Here is a 20,691-nt window from a genome sequence, read left to right on the forward strand (position 1 = left end):
CCCGCCTGCAACGGGATCTCAGGGTTGTACACAAATCCACACAAACATGTTGTGCGTTTACATGGCAAGCGGGCTGGCCCGGCAAGGCGGGAGTCCCGCCTCGAGGCACCCGGGATCCCGGCTAGGCGGGCCAGAAAAAAGCACATATAAACAGACCAGCCTGGGCCAGAGTTGTATTATTATGGGGTCGACACTGTGTTCATACTACAAAATAGGTACTTTTACCTTTTGAGGGAAGTTATAAAGAGGATTCCCGATATTGTCTTGAAAATCTATGAAGCTTTTTGTACAGCAACAAGAAGGATATGCTGTGAGCACTGTGAGCACTGTTTATTTTGTTTATTTGTCGACATGCATGATTGTATTTTACAATGGAAGGGGAACTACGTACTTGCAAAACACTTTGATATGGACAAGTAAAATGTGAAAAAAACAGGAAAAAACGAGGTGATACAACACACCAAGCATGTGTGCCATGCATAGCGCGAAAAGAAATCAGCAGAAGAATACATTGTGTGAGAAAAAAAGTTTTTAGGTTTATAACACGAGTATGGCTTGCAGCCCTGCGTTTCAGCCCGGGGCAGCAACAATCGTGCATACCGGTACTCACAACGGGCTGGCGTGTGCTCGGCACATATAAACTCACTGCGGGCTGGCCCGCTTGCTCCAGCCCGGGCTGGAGTTGCACACTTTTTAGTTAGTTAGTTATAATAGGCCCCTAAGTATACTGCAGAGTGATGCAATGAAGTCTAGTGAACAACAAAGCCTGGTCAAAGCACGAATGTAAGAGTGCTTTAACTGGGAGGAACACAGCAAGCTTTACACGTTGGCAGGTAACGTTAACGCTAACTAGAAAAGCGCTCAACCGAGCTGAGGACAGGGATCATAATAATATGTACTCTCCGGCGTGGCCCCAAGGGCACCAATTTGGAGATACAGTATTGGAATTTAGTTGCAGCATTCAAGATCATACTCATGGTGCCCTTGTGGTGGTGGTGTTGTGGCGGCGGCGGCAGTGGCGATATTGTGGTAAAGAGGTTAGTTGGCTGCACTTGAGTCTACATGTACAAGAATGAGGTAAAAAGTTAAAAACTAACTAACAAACTAGTAAACAATCCGGCCATGGCAAGAATGTCATGCACCTGGCCGCAGCATATGATATCACCTCCCACCTAAACTGGAACCCTTGGAGTGCTGGTGCACGCCGGCTGGTGACAGGAAGAGCGAGCACGCATGATGCCCAAACTTGCTGAGCCCAGCAGGGTACAATCACAATCATTCAAGTTCCATTCTTTCAACTGGCCACTGAAAAAGGATCAGATAAGGGCCGGGTATTGCCGCAAGTGTGTGCTTGTACTTCTAAGTAAAATTATGTGGATGACAGAGTCAGACATAAAAAATATGATCCAGTCTTACAACTAACTATGAACATCGAAATAATAATACATCACCCTTCATCATGCGCCCATAGTATGGTCGCGAACAAAGTCCGGACCTATTCCTGTCGAAGCCAACGTCCGTACAAGGGTTCTATTTTGATCAAGCTTGTATTTAGACCACATATTCAATGTATGTCAGCACTAAAACCAGGCATATGTTCCAACGGTCCAACTTGTAAATCAGGTTTCTGTACTCGTACGGGACAGGATTTTATACCAAACTTTATGGTTATGATAGTTATACTGAAGTATGTGTATCAAAATGTAATGGGTCATGGTCATGGCCATCCGATGTCATTCTTGTGCAGTCCTAACGTGAAGTCCATGCAATTTCATCCGTGCCTCCTTTGGTATGTCAAGGCAAAAATGACAGCTTCAGCATGACGCTGCCACCGTTTGCGGGTACTTTGCTGACTGTGTAGTTGCTACCAGTCCCTGTACCAATGTCCTGCAGAAAATCATCAGAAATTGCCAACATACACACACATATACATACATGAGTTACAGTAACATAACACACATGCACACACACACATGCACACACACATATGCACACGCGTACACACACACACACACACACACACACACACATGCACAACACCTACACTGGTTCTGTGACTACCTCAGTGGCAGGTCACAGCAAGTGAGGGTGCTGGACAGCTTGTCTTGCTCTGTTGGCTGTACATGTGGTGTTCCGCAAGGGAGTGTTCTTGGACCCATTTTCTTTGTGTTATACACCCGTAATCTGCATACAGCTCTTCCTGTAACTGTCAATCACCAAGAATTTGCTGACGATATAATCCTTGATTTCTCCCATCCTGACTTAGATTTTGTTGGCAGGACTCTGACGAGAGCAGTAACTGATATCTCCCGATGGCTTGAAGACATCGGCCTCGTAATGAATGCCAGCAATGTACTATAACCGTGTCACTAGGACTACTGCAGACCCACAACCGAACTCATAGCTACGTTTCACACTGATTTAATTCCATGAGGTTATTGTTGGGACTAAGAAAAAGAACTAACTAAAAACAATGTTGGGAGAGCAAGAACCATGTCGCACCATACCGAACGCATGCGCATGGTGCATCGAACCGGAACTAAAGACTAAAGTACAGAGCACGCGAAGGTGCAGTACATGTATGCGCTTGCACGCAGCAGTGTCAGGAATGCAGTGAATCGCACACACCGCACGGCAGCCACCGTTAGCACGTCATGCAGTCTATACAACGCAGTGGCTCATGATCATGAAGAGAAAGCGGACACCAACCGCACGAAGCCTATAGATTAGAAGATAAGAAGCACACCGCACATGCAGTGGAACAAGGAGTCACGCACGACTCATCCCCTGAACGACAACGCCATGCAAGTACTCATGTATACAGGAAAGAACACAAACAGTGCACACAGCAAAGAACAGAAGCAGCTAGTACACGTACTTGTACTAGGAGACATTCACACAACACCATGAATACTAGCTAGTGTCAGTCAGGATGGTGGAGGGGGTCACCATTACACTTCATCCCTCCGCCTGGTGACATTTCCTGCCAAGCAGCATCAATCCTGGAAGCGAGCTGGTCGCTGGATGCCTTGTCGGTTTCGAAGATCCATGCGGACATGCTGGCCATCGGCAGCAGGCTCCTGCGGATCAGGGAGCCATCCAAGCCAGCCATCTGCTTTGAAGCTGTCACCCTCCTGGCCGTCATCTCCATCAGGGAAGTTTTCCGTTGGCAATTCCAGACCTGGCCGTGGAGCATCCGGCTTGATGAGTTCCACGTTCACCACCTTCTCTCGAGGGGATCTACCATCAGACCTCCGCCAGATCACGACAGTTGATGGAGAAATGACTTTCTTCACAGTCCAGCCGGATTCAAAAGGCGGCAATCGCTTCTGACGACGACTAGGCATCCGCAGCATGACTGCATCTCCAGCCTGGTAAGCGCAGGGCAGCACCTCGTCATGGCAGTCGCCTTCCGACATGGCGTCTTCCAGAAGGTCTCGGATCCTAGCAGATCGTGCTGCGTGTTCTGCTTGCCACGTGTCAAAGTCGTATCTAGGGCGTCCATCGTCAATCAACACAGGTGGGTCCCACCCAACCATGGCCATCATTGGGGACATGCCAGTCACTGAATGCGGTCGAGAGCGGTAGAAGTGGACCAGCATCTGAAGATCGTCCATCCAGTCCGATGATTCGTCGAGGACCTTCCTGATGAGAGTCAGCAATGTCCGATTGTACCTCTCGGCGGCTCCCTGGGATTGCGGATGGCGAACGGCACCTGTCTTCACCCTCACGCCGAACACTTGAAAGACAGACTGGACAATGGCATTGCTGAACTCAGTCCCATTGTCCACACGGATGACGTCTGGTGGTCCCCACCTACAGCACAAGCTCACGAAGGCCGAGGCAACACTGGGCCCGTCGTGCCGTTTCATTGGCACTATTTCCACCCACTTTGTCAGCACATCCACGCACACGAGCACGCAGTGGTGTGTCCCGCCACGGTTCAGCCCAAGCTCCAGGGTGTCCATTTGCACTGTTCCCCATGGTCGACCTGGGATCTCTGCTCTGGCGCTGGGGGCTGCTGGGCCTTTTGCTGGACTAGCGGCTTGGCAGTTCTGGCACCCCTTGACGTGGTCTTGGCAGGCAGACGCCATCTCAGGAAAGTAACAGTGCTTGCGGAGCAACTCATACATTGGCTGCCAGGAAGCATGACCAGTGTTGACATGAGCAGCAGTCACGACATCAGGCACTAACAACTCGGGAACGACTGGCACATTGACTTCCCCTTCCACAGGCAGCTTCAGGCTCCTGACTAGGCGGCCTTCCTCCACATGAAGCTGACCGGCACAACTGCGGAAGCGCCGACTTGCTACTGGCTGGCCAACTTGAATCTGCTGAATCACTCCTTGGATGACCTCGTCCGATGCCTGGGCTTTGCCCAACTCATCGCTAGAGAAAGGGCTAACAGCCACAGCCCTCGGCAGACTAGCCACAACATCAGAGCTCTTCTTCGGCCAGTTGAACGGCACGCGCGTCAGCTTGTCTGCAAGGTTTTCAGTCGTTGGCACCCACTCCACAGTCACCTGCATCTCCGTCATGCTAAGAAGATCATTGACTATCTGCAGCCGACGTTGCACCAGAACCTCATGCAGACCACCAACCCGGACGCGACGTGACCCACCAACAACCGGAGCCAGCCATCCCGCAGTAGTCTTCGAGTCAGTCTTCAGAACCACATGCGTCGCGCTCCACCTCGTGGCTAGCGTGAGGGCCTTAATGGCAGAGTCAAGCTCAGCAACATTTACATGGAGCTTGTCCCCTGCAGGCCGAAGCCATGATGCATCTTCCACAACGGTCCCGTCGAGCTCAAGAACGACACCAATAGCTAGGCCCGATGCATCGCACCACGCAGTCCAGGTGGAGTCAGCCTGCGCGTGCACGTCCCACTGACCATGCACCGGATCGTCGGAGGAGAGCCTCGCGAACAGCTCTTGGCAGCATTCAACAAGGGTTTCCGGCAGTGGATCGTCCCATCCATTGCCACCTGCAGCAGTCGCCAGCCGCTTCAGGTAACTGCAAGCAGGCCTGAGCCACGAACAGACCGGGTAGTGGCCAATAAGGCGTCCACACCACGAGAAGACCTTGCGTCTTGTCATCTTTGGTGGTGGCTCTAGATCGATCTCTCTCCTGGACCAGCCCATGGCGCCGTCGGCATTAGCCTTCAGTTGCATACCAAGAACACGGGACTCCTCCATGGGTTCGGCAGGCTTCGTTGGGAGTCCATAGGCTGCAAGCTCGTCGGCAACACACTGAGTCACTTCTGCTGGAGCTCGGATATCATCAACATAGTTGTCGACTTCTGGGCGATGGCGAGTGATCCACTGGATGACGAGGTGCATAAACTTCGGCGCAATCGCCAACCCGAAGCCCATTCTGGTCATCACGTACACCTTGTTGTTCCAGAGAACGGCCTGGTAGCGCACTAGCTCAGCACTGACATGCACCTGGAGATATGCTTTCTTCACGTCTAGCATCTCCCACTGACCATCACTGCTGCGTCTCCACTGCCTGATCTTCTCGGCGCACACGGGGGCTTCATAGCCAGGCTCAGACTCAATGAGCTCATTAAGCTTACGATAATCCAGGCACAGGCATTTAATAGTGAGTACCAAAAGAAAGGAACTCCAAGACACACATCATGCAGCATATGTAATACGTAATAGGTGTATTTATACTAAAACAATACAATGCTCACTAGTAATAGGTTTTTCATTTGACCCGACGAGACCACACGACGCTTGCAGACCACATCGTGCGTCGTGTGGTCTCGTCGGGTCAAATGAAAACCTATTACTACTATTTGACGGACCTATGGAAGACGGCAACAAAGAATTACAATGCTCACTATTCGTATTTCTCGCTCCTTCACCATAGCAATGAGATCTCATCAAGCACAGAAGAGCGCATGCTCCAGTGGTTCTTGTCATTCATTCTTCTTCTCACTCCTGTCTGCTCTCTTGTCTAGCGAACATAATTGTAGAAAAGTCATTTCATGGCCTGGAGATAGAAAAGGTAGTTCTCAGGAAACTTGCTACCTACATGTAGTTTCAGTAGGAAAGTGGCTGAACCTACGTTGTCGACATGTACTGTCGTGGACATGGAAATCCGGTCGCACGTCTAGCGGCCCCAGGGCGCTGGCCATGCAGCCGTGGATAAGCGGTAAACACATGCATTATGCGCTGCAGCGTGCTGGTCACATCGAATCAACATGACTGTGAACTGCACGCAGCGTTCTGTGCACCCTGAGGGCGCCGGCCCCGGTCAATCGACTGGATATTCATGTCCGCTACAGTACATAGACCAGCAATACACGAGAATAAATTCAAACAACAATTCTCACCTTATGCAGCCAGAGGTCGCGTACGGTAAATGATGTCGATGCGTCAAAACCCGTCGGTGCAAAACATGCCGCATCGCAGGTCATATCCACATCATCTTTGCCATTGTTTAAGAACACTAGTGCCCAACCGCCGTCAAGCAATTGTCGTCCCCAGATGTTCTGCTGTGCTGGTAATTCAGATGGTAGCTACAGTAGAGAAAGAATGGGAATAACAGTTACCGTGAGATGTGTGTAGGGGAGCAGTAAACGTGTACACTGAGCATGCACTTCAAAGTAATTATTTCTTTGCACGATCAGAGTTTTTTTGTTTGTTCTCAGCTAAATAGACAATAGAGACAACAGGTCCGCTCTTTATAACAATCACTATTGCGACAGCAGTTTGAGCTGGTCCTGCTAGTTCTCTTGCATACTGGCAGAAGACTGGCACATATTGAAGACAGAACACTGGTATGTAGCACCTGATTATGACCGTGAGGGTCTAATATCACTGGAGAAAACAGATGTCCGTACAACAATGCCGCCACTCTTACATGATCGAAAGTCCTCTTGTGGAGGTGTTTGGGTATCTCGTCAGTTTGAGTAGATTGCTTGACACCTTCTCCACTCAGATCGCCTCCAGCCAACCTCAGGCCTTGTCGTCCGATCTTGTCCTAGTAACATGCGGGGGAAAGCCAAAGGAAAAACTGAGTGAGTGTGTGAAAGAGAGATCGAGGAGAGAGGGAGTGAGGGGGAGAGAAAGAGAGAGAGAGGGAGGGGGGAGAGATCAAAGAGAGAGGGAGCAGGCGCGTGCTCGGTGATGGGCACGGGGGGGGGGGGGGGGGCACGTGCACCCCCCAAAAATTTTCAATCTGGGTAATTGCAATTGTAATGTATGCAAATATGCTCTAAAATTCAAGAAAGGTTGCAAACAAATTGCAGAAAATTGCCGGGGGGCTCCCCTCGGCTCCCGTGCACCCCCTAGTTGGGGGCCGAGCACGCCCCTGGGGAGGGAGAGAGGGACCCTTACCCTGACACCATATCCTGACTCCTAACTGGGCCCCGAGAATTATCTTGAAGGAAAGGCGAGAAAGAAAATGAGGCTCTAACCTGATTCACAGCTATGACCTCCTCGTTTGAATACGTCTCCAAGGCGTAAGTTGATAGTTTTCTGATGTTTGAGCTGATCAGTAGTGGTGACGCCATCACAGCCCACATGCTAAACTGGCTTCTCTGCTGTAGATCCGTGATGCTGCAACACACGCATGCACACATACACACCAGTGAGTGACGCATCGAACACAAGCACATATAGGCACCTTTCGGTCAAATTGCACGTCAAGCTAGCTATGTCAACGTTCTGTCTACAAGATTGAAAATGCATCAACAGGTGGTGCCTGTGTGTTGGAAAAATGTCAAACTTTGGTGCTTGGTCAAGTCTGATATGCAAGAGGCCTTTATCAATGCCGAATCACACATGCAGTGCACGATGGTTGCTCCAGTGTTCATCAAACGTCATCATAACAATATTTGAATAGATAATACAACCATACTGAAGTGGAGAGGCCAAGGCATTTTCATATTACTCATATCAGTGCATTGCCAGACCCTGAACTCTGAGAGTGGACACCCCAAACCATTTAAAAGATTCATTGCGAGAAGTGATCACCAAAGTGTTATCAAGTGTTCATACCCCTCTCCTCCCTCCACTCCCCTCTTCTCCCCTCTCCTCTATTCCGGTGAGGGGCCCGCGGGGTACTAGTATATACTTTTGGTACTAGCCACCACAAGGCGTGAAAGACGATCACTAACCGGGGTTTGTTGGCTGATGTATTTCCCAGAAGAAGACAGGGATCTGCATGGAGAAGTGCGGTACATTCAAAGAACATGATTATGAACCATATTAACGCACTCTCCACATACAGGCATGCACCCGGCTCAGAACACATTGTTTTCTGGTTGGCATATCAGGGATATTGGGCGGAGCAGCTGGCGTGCATGAGAAAGACAGGTCGGCCTGCTCTGCGCAGGAGCTGTGACCCGGTGCACACATAGTGTGTGTGAGAGAGAGACAGACAGGTCGGCCTGCTCTGCGCAGGAGCTGTGACCTGGAGCACACAGAGTGTGAACGAGAGACGGTCGGCCTGCCGTGGGCAGGAGCTGCGACCGGTAGTGATTGAAATGAGCCAGCTGCGGAGATAGACTGCCCTCACCCGATATAAGTATATTGACAAGAGTTGTACTGACACTGTTATTGAGGAAATTATGGTGACAGTGACGGAGAGATAGTGATCCCCAGTCGAATGGGGTTGGGAGGGAAGGGGAAATTGACACTGACGGACAAACCAGTGAACAGTCAAGTCGTCAGAAAGCAAAAGTGACAAAGGAGTCTCTCTTTTCTCCTTCTCTCTCTCTAAAGCAAGATTTGGAATGCATGCGTGGGAGAGTGGCGCGCGCTGCGCATGCGCATGTATAGCAATGACATCATAATCAGATGCATGATCATCAGACTAAGTATGAGTGGTAGATGTTCCACGTTCGTTAACAGGGCTTAGCGCACACGCTAAACCACCATTAGAAGGCATGTCTTGCAAGAAGTCAACCATGACTAGCAGATATTATTTGAATGGATTCCTTCAAACAAATCCAGCATCACCAGGAACCATTGACCAGCTTGCAGAAGACACCTCTATTCCTTCATGGGAAGCCACAAAACGAATGGACTCAGTGGAGAGGGGGGGGGGGGGGGGGAGGAGGGGGAAACCCGGCTTCAAGTTCACAAACAGCCAGTTTTTACCGAAGAGGGAGTGGAGCCTGGAGAGGCAGCCAGTTCAGGCAGCTGTCATTCAGTACTAACTAACCATTCCAACCTCCTGGACCGGCATATGGAGCAAGCTTAGCGTTGACATTGATATTGGTTATGATGCCACCCCAATTAGTGTCGTCGCGAGATATCCTCCAGCTATTTCCAAGACTAAACAGAGGCACACACACATACAGTAATTTATGAACACAGTACGCATCACACCAGTTTTGGAGGTTTGCTTGATCATCTGAAGAGGTATCTTGCACGTTCACTACACGGAGGCAAGAAGTGATTTTTTTAGCATGTTACACGTGTAACACATGTAACACATCCACTTTGTATTCTCCAGTTCTGAATTCAGTCAATATGTTACACCAGTGATGGCTCGGGCTACCTCCCCCTCATCCCGCCCCCCTCCTTTCCACTGAATGGCCTTTCTTCATCTTACTGTTGCTTACCAACCTATGCCCGGGAGAATAAGGCTAAAGATCTCTCCTATCTGACCTGCTTACCTCCCACTGCTTTGGGAGCTGCATCTGCACCTTGATCCTGTCAAGGGCGGTGGTGTTCGTACGGTTGCGGAAACTCAGTCTAACTGAGTCTCATGCAAACCGTGAAAAAAATGCACTGCCTACGATCCCACTGCCTACGATCCCACTGCCTACGATCCCACTGCCTACGACCATAATATCTAACATGATTTCCGCGGTCAGAGCCCCAGGTCTGCAGCCTGCCGTCGGAGCAGTCAGAAATCCACCCTTTTCTATGGAAAATTGGACTAAAACCATCCCAGCATCCAATATAGTGCAGTACCCTGAAACGTCACTTTCAAAGAAATACAAATCGGAACGTAACAATTTCCCTGCAAGAGGGAGGGGGGGGGGGGTATATCCTGGGGTGGCTCCAATTCTGGAAAGTATGGTGCCATCATTGATGGTATCACTCAGTCAAACATCACCATGATGACTTCAAACTAATCTAACTGGTAGCAAGCTGACACTGGGCTGTACTGCTACAGGCTGTGTGACTGACCTGTAGCCCACCGGAGCATACCACTCATTCCAACCACACAGGGAGAAGTAGATAGGGCGACCAGTGGCATTCAGCGCATCTCTCATCTTGCCATACTGGGCATAGCCGGAACCATGAGTGTTCGGAGCATGGCATGAATCCTCCTTCACATAATCTGCTCGTGCATGCACAAATAAACACACACACACACACACACACACACACACACACACACACACGCACACACATATTATATACACACACCAGTATCACTAATTCGCAATGTCAATAGATCATAAGACATACCATCTGGCAACAAGTGTAATTTCTGGACTGCTTGGAAGACTCAAGGTTTAGCAGTCATGCAAGCTTGACATGCTAGCAGCCCACTTTCATCATTGATGGTAGCGCATGATTGACTTTTAAAAGCATGTTTTCCATCCTTTTACCTACCCCACATCGACAAAAATACAGCTTTCTGTGTGATCTACTGTCCTACTGTCTACACCCCTGTCATGTAGTAGTAGCTGAATGACACAATCATACATACGTACATGCGTAATGCACCACAGCAGAAGAGTGGTGACACGAAGTACCACCAGCGCTCACCTACACCCCAGCTTGCATATGACTTTGCATCGATGGTCTCATGGTCTTGAGATCCTGGGCGACCACCGCAGGTGTTGGTTCCCCGATCAGTGTACACGCTGTGTAGGAGGACATTAGCGCAAATGTGCAAGCAAGAACTCAGCAATGTCACATGACCTTGGCCTAGGCTATGGCCAATCGGCCAACTGCTCCGACACTCACAGCCAGTCCGTGATGTATTGGTCAATACCCCTGCCCTACGTGTAACTCCTAAGCACAGTCACACCTCAAATATGGCCTGACATGTGGCTTTTGTTTCCTTGGTTTCCATGCAGGGCTGGTATCCATGGTGACGGTAATTAAGGTCCCCAGGGATAACTGTTATCATTGTGCCAAGAGGTCACCATTCAGACCTGCCCAGATAGCCGCATGACCCTGGCTATTTCGGCACCCAGCCTGTCTGAGGTACAGTCTCGGCCATGCACATGGAGGACAGTGCATGTGAAGTGCTCCATGAATGCATCACTGCATTTGTTATCACAGCACAAGCTCCCTGCTGCCAGCACGGGTCTCGAACTCGGGACCTTATACTTCGCAGGCAAGCCCACAACTAATAGGCCAAAACACTGGTTCTTGCACTCTGTACAATCATACCACTACTCACCCAAATAGTAGCCCCTTGGAGTGAACCTACAGTGCCAGGAAGAGATGGCACATAGCAGAACAAGGGGAAAAGCATAATATGGGAATGGCAGAAGTCAGAATACAGTCAGTAAAATACACAATGCATGATTGCTGGGTGCCAAGAGCTTACCCGAATTGTTTCATATTGGATTCACGTACCAGGCTAAGTATGCCATGTAGAATGGACGGGTGTAGCTTGTTGACTGCAATGCTCACTGAAATACCTGTATGACAGTATATTGCAATTGAATACTAGTACCATACATACACTGTGCCCGGCAAGTAAGTAACATCATTCCACACGGTTTAGACTGTAGCTCTAATGAAAATTCCCACTGCATATTATAGACACTTTCTACAGTGCATGCCGCATCAAAAAAAGTGCACACTATAGAGATAATCTACACCAGGCGAGAGCGCCTCAAGTCTATATCACAGATGCTTGCACATATGACTCATAGCATGGACACTGTGACTTCCACATCTTTACTGGCTCGTATTCACAGCGTTGGCCAACAGTTTTGATACTCACGTAGTCAGCCAGTGCTTTCATCCCAGATGGGAACGTGGCATTGTCAGCATACACCGCCCCAGTGGAATCACGTCCCTTGGCCCAGCAATCATCAAGCTAAGAGCAATGGACAACGACACAGTGTCACACACACACACACACACACACACACACACACACACACACACACACACACACACACACACACACACACCGTCACACACACACACACACATGAACGCATGCATACATGCACCCACGCATACATACACACACGCGCACGCACGCACGCACACACACACACGTGCACGCACATACACACACATTCACGGCTAGGTGACTACATGTACAATGAATAAGATGCATGAACTTAACATACATGCTACTAGTACTTCGTGTGACAACATAAACACCTAGTCCGCTTTATTGGGTTAGGACTGTTGGCTATCGAATACAGTGTACTTGCAACTATTCCTTCCAGAGACAGACCAAACATGCCGCTTGACTACTGTCCACCCTGTGTATGCTTGACATGCTAAGGTAACTTACATGCATAAGCAGTACAAGCACGTACTACATCACACCATCATTTTGTCTCCTATACCCGCAGCTGCACAAATGCTCACTAAACGTAGTAACCGAAAGCAATGTACAGCCAACAAGCACAACAAGCACCATACACCATAATGCTGCACTGCACAGTAAAACCTGTAACTAAAGACCGGCACCGTGATTAGCAACCAGCCTGCTACTACAGACCACCGTGATTAGCGACCAGCCTGCTACTACAGACCACCGTGATTAGCGACCAGCCTGCTACTACAGACCACCGTGATTAGCGACCAGCCTGGTACTACAGACCACCGTGATTAGCGACCAGCCTGGTACTACAGACCACCGTGATTAGCGACCAGCCTGGTACTACAGACCACCGTGATTAGCGACCAGCCTGGTACTACAGACCACCTCGCCAGGCGCGGACAGTCTCACATTATGGTTGTGCGGTGCAAACCTCTAACTGAGGACCACCTGCCACTAAAGACCGCTTTCTCTGTCCCCAAGGGGTGGTCGTCAGGTACAGGTTTTACTCTAGCACGAGAGTGCTGGGATAACAGTGGTATACCTCACATTGTATGATGATTGGCTGTTGCCATGAAACTTCAAGTCACAACAAAAAATCCCCACTTTCCTTTGTGTACCTACATTGATGTATTTGTACCCCAGCTTTGCAAGGCCCGTGGACACCATGGCATCTGCCGATGCCATGATGATCTTCTCGTTCATATCGCCGGAGCAGGTGACGTCGTACCATGAGTTGTACCCCATGGCTGGCGTCAGTGCTAAGCCATTATCCAGACTCATGGCACTCCTGTTGGGCACAGAGGGCAGCGGAATAGCCACAAACCAAGTCACAACATGAAAATGATGGTACTTCGCTGAGTAAGAATGTATTTACTAATTGCAATGGTAGATGCTGTATTTGTGTCTAGACCTGCAGGAATGGTATGCCGGTACGTATTCTGCCTCCCCAAAACACAGTTTTGCTGGCTGCAATCAAGTGCCACATACATCACGGTACATGTACCTCTATCACATTGAAATCTCAGCACCAACTAAGGGTAGAACTTTGACTGGGGGGGGGAATTAAAATGTGCACCATTCCCACCTCAATGCAGCTGGCTGAGGTGGACTAGTCTGCCTGCATCCAGGTAATTATAAGGCTTGAGCATTAGACTACGAGTACGATATCAAAGTAATCAAACCTAGCAGCACATCGCCCATGGAGCTTTGTGGCGGTGATCCTCCCCCCCCCCCCCCCCCCTCAACCTCCACCCCTTCCACACCTCCACTCCTCCCCCATCCCCTCCTCACAGTAGCCAGTGCCAGGAGCTTGGGGCCTTCACGGTTTCTTGAAGTTAGAGCTAAGAAAGTGGAATGACGTTCGAGAGTTTTCTACAGTATTCCGTGTTCTCATCCCCTGCCGGCATGCCGTGAATAGTCACTCTACTATCCCAATCTGTAAACCTAGCCGTGAGTGGCTATTTCCATTACCTTGTCAGACTGCCAACAAGCAGTAGCGTCACCAGCAGCATTCTCATCTTTCACAGCGGACGAACGGTTGGACCTGTGGTCGCTAGCTTAGTCGGTCAGTCGATCGGTCGTGCACTGCACCTCACCCCGCAACACCGTGTGGTAGATGACTGAGTCACTCTCTCTTTCCGAACTACATCAGATTCTACAGATCTACTTGACGACTGTAAGTGCAAGTCCAAAGCAATAGAAAGAAGAATTAGCGCTGAGTTTCCTCGACGTGTCTTCGAGCTGCCAACCGATGGCTACAGAGACAGTGGTGATGCCTGGGAGTGTAGTGTCTGGTAGACTTACTCGGGGCACCGTGTCGTGCTTCGCGCCTACAATACTGCTAGTAGACTACCACAGTACCATCTACCAGCGTTATCAGAGCGTGCCATTAGACTTCATAATTATCACCACTTCTGCTGGAATTCTGGTCTTGCAAGTCGGATTACTACTGTAGTAGTAGTACTTCTACGACCATATGTACATGTATCTACTTTCACGTGACGCTGGGATGCATTACGAATATTGTCCGCATTGGCCACTTACACTTTACAGCATTACTAGCACATTACAATGTCAATGATCACGTGTGCTCTGCTTCTGTCTGACCACATTGCACTGCACTGCTCTCCCTGTCTGACTGTAGATCTACTCTTCTCTTGTTCCGAAGCCAAACGATATACATCATGTAACCCGTCTAGTCTTTTTGGGGTCTTGTCGGTATCCCAGACCAGACAGAAGGTCACAACAAATGAGTAGATCTCATGTTCTAAAATAACCCTCGTGCTCCCACAACCGGGGAATCTACCGCATAGATCCACTGGTAGACTCTATGAGTTCTCCACCTCCCTTCCGGCGAAATTCCGCACCGCGTGCACACGGACCTGTGGCCTAGTGTTGGCCGAGTGTGGCAGCCAGTCAAGTGCACCTTTTCTACCCGCCACGGTGGAGCTTCGAAGCTGCGGAAGCCTTCGCCTCGGTGGGAGATATACACCGCGGTACCGGTGCTCACAAACACGGCGGGGAGCTGCTCTCTTGCCTTGGAAGATTGAATTATTTTGCAGTTTGGGTTCATTTGACGCTGTGCCAAGTTGTGGTCATGTCAAAACAACGAAGTAACCAGCGCCGCCTGTCAGTCGCACAGGGCTTATCAGTGTCCATCTGACGATTCCCTTGTCTCTTTCAAACGCTCACCAAATTGTTTGCGAGGTCAGATAACAGACCAGGGTCCAGTGCAGAGACAGCGTGGTGGCCTGGCCGGGATAGAGAAAGTCATTCACCGAATCTCTTTCAGAGTTCTCAGCGGCTTTTTGGATCATACAATTTGCATCTTCTTCTCGCTTACGCTCTGTGGTGAGAGGGATGAAGAGAGTGGACAGTGGTCCCACAATCTGTTTCATGTGGACAGGAAACTGACTTGAAAATAGCGAAGGTGACCTGCAAACAAACGACAACGGGGAGAAACGGTGCCGTCTCAACTCTCTCGAAGTTCGCAAGGTCACACATCGGGACACGATGTTATGGTACGTTGTTTTGTCGTCCTGCTTAGCTGCTCTTCTGCTTGGGGGAGAGGCAAGTGCGCAACAAGGAACTGCTCCTCGATTATGCCAATGTAACTCACTTTGCCCAGCAGTAAGCCAAGATGCTGGATCTGGTGCAGGCCCCGAGAAACTGGCCCTACTCGTATCACCATATCGCCTGGCTACGGAGAGTGAGAAGGTCTACGCACCTCACCAATCCTTCAGAGGTAAGCCTCAGAGTCATGAGCATGCGGCACTAACTGTTACTTATCCTCACCCACTCTCCATACCCTCACTCACTCTCCGTAACCGCACCCACACTCCATACCCTCACTCGCTCTCCGTAACCGCACCCACACTCCATACCCTCACTTACTCTCCGTAATCGCACCCACACTCCATACCCTCACTCACTCTCCTTAACCGCACCCACTCTCTATAGGGTGGATACCCTCACTCACTCTCCGTAACCGCCCCCACTCCCCATAGCCTTACTCACACTCCATAACCTCACGCACTCTCCACAACCTCACTCACTCTCCATAACCTCGCCCACCCATTGTAAAAAAATTTAAAAAATCCCCATAACCTCACTCACACTCTATAACTCCCCTCACTCCCCATAACCTCACTCCCTCCCCATAATCTCATTCACACTCCATAACCTCCCTCACTCCCCATAACCTCACTCCCTCCCCATAATCTCAGTCACACTCCATAACCTCCCTCACTCCCCATAACCTCACTCCCTCCCCATAATCTCATTCACACTCCATAACCTCCCTCACTCCCCATAACCTCACTCCCTCCCCATAATCTCAGTCACACTCCATAACCTCCCTCACTCCCCATAACCTCACTCCCTCCCCATAATCTCATTCACACCCCATAACCTCATTCACTCTCCTTACGGCCTAACCTCACTCACTCTCCACAGCCCCATCCACTCGCCTACCATGCAGCTACACACCCTCACTCAGAGACGTCTGTGATCCACTGTGAACAGTGCACTGAATGACAATCACTGTATCCTATGCCTGGAGTGAGTACGGATAGCAATGTTTCCTACTGTACGTTCTATGCATCCCTGGATGCAAGGTTTGGGCATATGGACGCAAGCTTAAGCTACCCCTGCCCAATCGGGGTCTGATGTTTTTTTAAAATGCGAAATACCGGCATGGATGCAAGTCAGACAATCCTGTTAACAAGTCCGAAACTTCCTAGGAATACTAGTACTCTGTGATGGGATGTCTGGACTCTCAGTCACACACTAGTGATTCACACAATCAATATTAATCGTACATCATGTCATATTATGTGTGGTGTTCTGTTTAGGCATGTATCCTAAAACATTGACAACACGGTTAATGATCAAACACCCAGGGACTGAGAATCTCATGAAATACGTTCCTAGAATGCACTCGTCATGTGAGTGTTCGCCGTTTGTTATGCTCTTTTCTACCTTAGTGACACTACATATCCGAGAACCCATCAACAGTTTTGCTGTGTGCGTGGCTCGGACGGCAGTGAGCGGTGCGGAGAGCAGCACTGATCGATTCATTCGTAGATTCCTGCCATATCACGCCAGACTAAGACAGGGATGTTCCAATGTCGTTCAACAGAGTCCAACATTTTACCGCCGTACATTTGGTGTGCTGCAGTGGAGATGGAGGGCTCCGTCTGCCAACATCGGATGCTTTGAGTTCACGTGAGTGCTTAGATAACATTGAACTACCTGAGGCAGTGTAGTTGTACTAGGAGTAACATACATCCGCGGGAGTCCCAGAGGAGGGTAGGTATAATTATCACTACGCTCATGGGACGGTCCATAACAAAGGGTCCATGCCCAGAGGATCATCTCCATTGCGTGAGGTAGCTTGGAAGGCTGTGATTTTACTCTTCGACCCTCTCCTCTCCTTCTCCCCTATTTCTCTCTCTCCTCACTCTCCCCCCCTCTCTCTCTCTCTTTTCCTATCTCTCTCTCTCTCTCTCTCTCTCTCTCTCTCTCTCTCTCTCTCTCCCTCTCTCTCCATGCTATGCACCTTGCAATTTCAGATCGTGCGCCCAGCTCAGTGGTGGAGAACAGAATTTCGTACAGCACAAAGTGACCGTTTGTCCGGTAAGTGACTGCCATAGCAAGAGTTTTGTATGTCCTAATGCAACAAAGTCATAAGTATCTTTGGGTATCCTCTCCCAATGATAGAATGCATTTACAAACCAAGCTGATCACCCCCCCCCCCCCCCAATGCATGTAATTGCTAATGCTCATGTAGTCTCATTTAGAGAAGATTATAAATTTGGTGCCACAGTGCCCTCCTAGAGCACACATTATCATCACTAGCATTGATCTGCTGCCGGTCTTTGTTCTTCTGTCTGTAGATTTGTTCCTGGTGTCACGTAGCGCTGTCAACAATTATCTGTTCGAGAGATTTTTATGCAAGTATTTTGCAAGTGAAATCGACACCCATTGATTAGAGAACACTCTTCAGTGAATCATTAGTTTGGGGTCGCACAGGACTATGCATGTCTGTATATCTGGGAACTTACCGTACCTGTGTGTGTGTGTGTACATGTGTGTGTGGGGGGGGGGGGGGGGGTGCGTACATGGTGTGTGTGTGTGTGTGTGTGTGTGTGTGTGTGTGTGTGTGTGTGTGTGTGTGTGTGTGTGTGTGTGTGTGTGTGTGTGTGTGTGTGTGTGTGTGTGTGTGTGTGTGTGTGTGTGTGTGTGTGTGTGTGTGTGTGTGTGTGTGGATGTGTCCGTCTCTTTGTCCAGGCTCAGTACTCACGATTTCCCAGGCCCACACAGGACTCTCCAGCATCAAACTTTGCTCCAGCAAACATTCAGCTATCGAGTAGTGCTAGTGGTGAGGTTGGCCTCACTGCCACAATCAGTCTGCATGCAGTGCAAGACAATGACCAGGTAGCAGCACAGGAAACACCAGTCTTTGCAAACGATGGACACTATGAAGGTATGTACTGGAGGCTCAGGTATGTACAGTCCCGGCCAGAGAAATCCAACCTCACGAATATGATAGCGTCGGGGGGGGGGGGGGGGGGGGTACGCGGCCCTAGCACCACACACACCACTCTCCGCACTTGCACATGGCGCTACTTTATCCATGAGGTCAGATTTCTCTAGCCAGAACCATGGCACGCTGGATAGGTACTTACTCCGTACGTCTTTGACGCAGAAGATGTGTGAGTGATGGCAAACTACTGTCCTGACTTGTAATACTGTAACATAGGCACTTGAATATCTTCTTCCTCTGCTCCTCCCTGCTCTTTGATCACTTCAGTTCAAATAATGGGAAGTTCCAATTTTGATCAATGCTTCGTCTCTGTTGAAACTGATGATGGCTACGGGCAGCGCACGGATCCAGGACTGTTTTCTAAAAGAGCAATCGGTGGAAGCGAGCGCCGCTGGATGGGGTATGTTCTGGATGGGGTATGTTCTGGATGGGGTATGTTCTGGATGGGGTATGTTCTGGATGGGGTATGTTCTGGATGGGTTATGTTCTGGATGGGGTATGTTCTGGATGGGGTATGTTCTGGATGGGGTATGTTCTGGATGGGGTATGTTCTGGATGGGGTATGTTTTTACCTCTCGTCTTGATTCACCATTCCACAAACGTAACGTCGTTACTTTATTATTAGAAGACTGTATTATTACTCTTTCATTCTCATGCCAAACAGCTAACTCATACTAAACAAGAATGACCAAAAAACTAATGACCTGCACCACCGAAGCAGGAACCTAAAACTCCAACACACCAAGGAAAACAAGCCCCCTCTACGCCTACGGATCACGGACTACAATCCCGATCCTAGCGTAGCGGCAAATGATACATACTAGTACAAGTCGATGACAAAAGCGGTGCCGGTGTTAGGTGACAGCTGCATACGAATGCATGAAAGGGGTCAGACAGTTCATGTATCATGTGTACCGGCAGTTGTAACTGGAGCCGACTGAAAGTCAATACATCAATAGCAGTGTTAGTCATACATGAAGCCCAGACTACAGAAAGTGCAGCAGTGGATGCAAAGTAAGTTGCATACGACGGGTGTTGCTTGTCGCCAACGTCGCCTACGGGGGCAACATCCTCTCCCCAGTGACGATTTATCCGTCACTAACACAACGGACGTCTAGCACGCAGAGCTTGGCTACTGGCCGGCGGAACACACCAGTCTGGGTCTTGACATCTGCTACCCGCACCAGGCCGTCTCTGCCGGGATAGGTCGCCGTCACTATCCCCTTCGGCCATGTGTTCCTCACTGCGTTGTCGTCGGCGATGACCACCACATCACCTACTTCCACCTTCTTCTCTGTTCTTCCGTGCCATTTGGTTCGCCGGGCTAGCGTTGGCAAGTATTCCTTAATCCAGCGACGCCAGAAATGGTCTGCTAGCACTTGCACGATGCGCCACTGCCGGCGCAGATGTAGGTCATCACCACTGAATACTCCGGGCACTGGTGCTGCTGATGGCGTCCCGAGGAGGAAGTGGTTCGGCGTCAGGCTGTTGTCGTCAGTTGGGTCAGAGGACACATGTGTGAGCGGGCGGCTGTTGATTATCGCCTCAACCTCTGTAAGTAGCGTGATGAGTGTATCCTCACGCGGAGCACGTTCCTTGAGCACGGCTCTCAAGGCGGTTTTCACGGACCTCACTAGTCGCTCCCACGCTCCCCCCATGTGCGGGGCTGCCGGAGGATTGAACTCCCACTTGATTCCTCTCGGTGTGAGCTCAGCTGTGAGGCGTGTCTGGTCCAGCTGGTCCAACGATTCCTTGAGTTCTCTTGCTGCACCTCGTAGGTTGGTGCCGTTGTCCGAGTAGATGACTCCAGGGCATCCTCTGCGACTGCTCAACCTACGAATTGCCATGATGGTACAGTCTGTTGTCAAGTCGTGTGACAGCTCCAGGTGTACAGCTCGGGTCGTAAGGCAGGTGAATATCACGCCGTACCGCTTCTCGTGACGTTGTCCGATAGTGACTGTCAGTGGCCCGAAATAGTCCATGCCGCAAGTGTGAACGGGCGGATGAACGTGGCAACGCGTGCGTCGGGAATCTGTCCCATCTGAGGTGGTGTTGGCTGCGCGCGTTCATTTTTACACTGCTGGCATACGGTCCAGGTACGGCGGACGGCTGTGCGTAGTTTCAAGACCCAATACGTCTGGCGGACG

General features: G+C 49.9%; 2 protein-coding genes across 2 annotated transcripts in view; one reads left to right on the top strand and one right to left on the bottom strand.

Annotated features, from left to right (window-relative positions):
- Positions 1–147: 147 nt before the first annotated feature.
- LOC135806390 (uncharacterized) lies at positions 148–14,417 on the bottom strand. Its single transcript, XM_065320566.1, has 12 exons — positions 13,969–14,417; positions 13,120–13,285; positions 11,938–12,033; positions 11,386–11,411; positions 10,743–10,840; positions 10,155–10,308; positions 9,178–9,290; positions 8,129–8,171; positions 7,427–7,568; positions 6,871–6,990; positions 6,341–6,526; positions 148–1,887 (listed from the first exon to the last, which is right to left on the bottom strand). Exons 1-12 carry the CDS (start codon positions 14,013–14,015, stop codon positions 1,795–1,797), a joined length of 1,284 nt encoding a protein of 427 aa, XP_065176638.1. The 5' UTR covers positions 14,016–14,417; the 3' UTR covers positions 148–1,794.
- Positions 14,418–15,207: 790 nt separating this feature from the next.
- The window catches only part of LOC135806389 (uncharacterized), a 32,742-nt gene continuing 27,258 nt past the window's right edge, over positions 15,208–20,691 (top strand). Inside the window, exons 1-5 of the mRNA XM_065320565.1 lie at positions 15,208–15,742; positions 16,983–17,223; positions 17,571–17,634; positions 18,289–18,484; positions 18,812–18,944. Of these exons, the coding sequence (XP_065176637.1) occupies positions 15,511–15,742; positions 16,983–17,223; positions 17,571–17,634; positions 18,289–18,484; positions 18,812–18,944 (866 nt within the window). The 5' untranslated portion in view covers positions 15,208–15,510. The remainder of the gene's footprint in view (positions 15,743–16,982; positions 17,224–17,570; positions 17,635–18,288; positions 18,485–18,811; positions 18,945–20,691) is intronic.

This window comes from Sycon ciliatum, chromosome 1 (genome assembly GCF_964019385.1).
Source record: "Sycon ciliatum chromosome 1, ocSycCili1.1, whole genome shotgun sequence".
In the NCBI taxonomy this organism is placed as follows: Eukaryota; Metazoa; Porifera; class Calcarea; order Leucosolenida; family Sycettidae; genus Sycon; species Sycon ciliatum.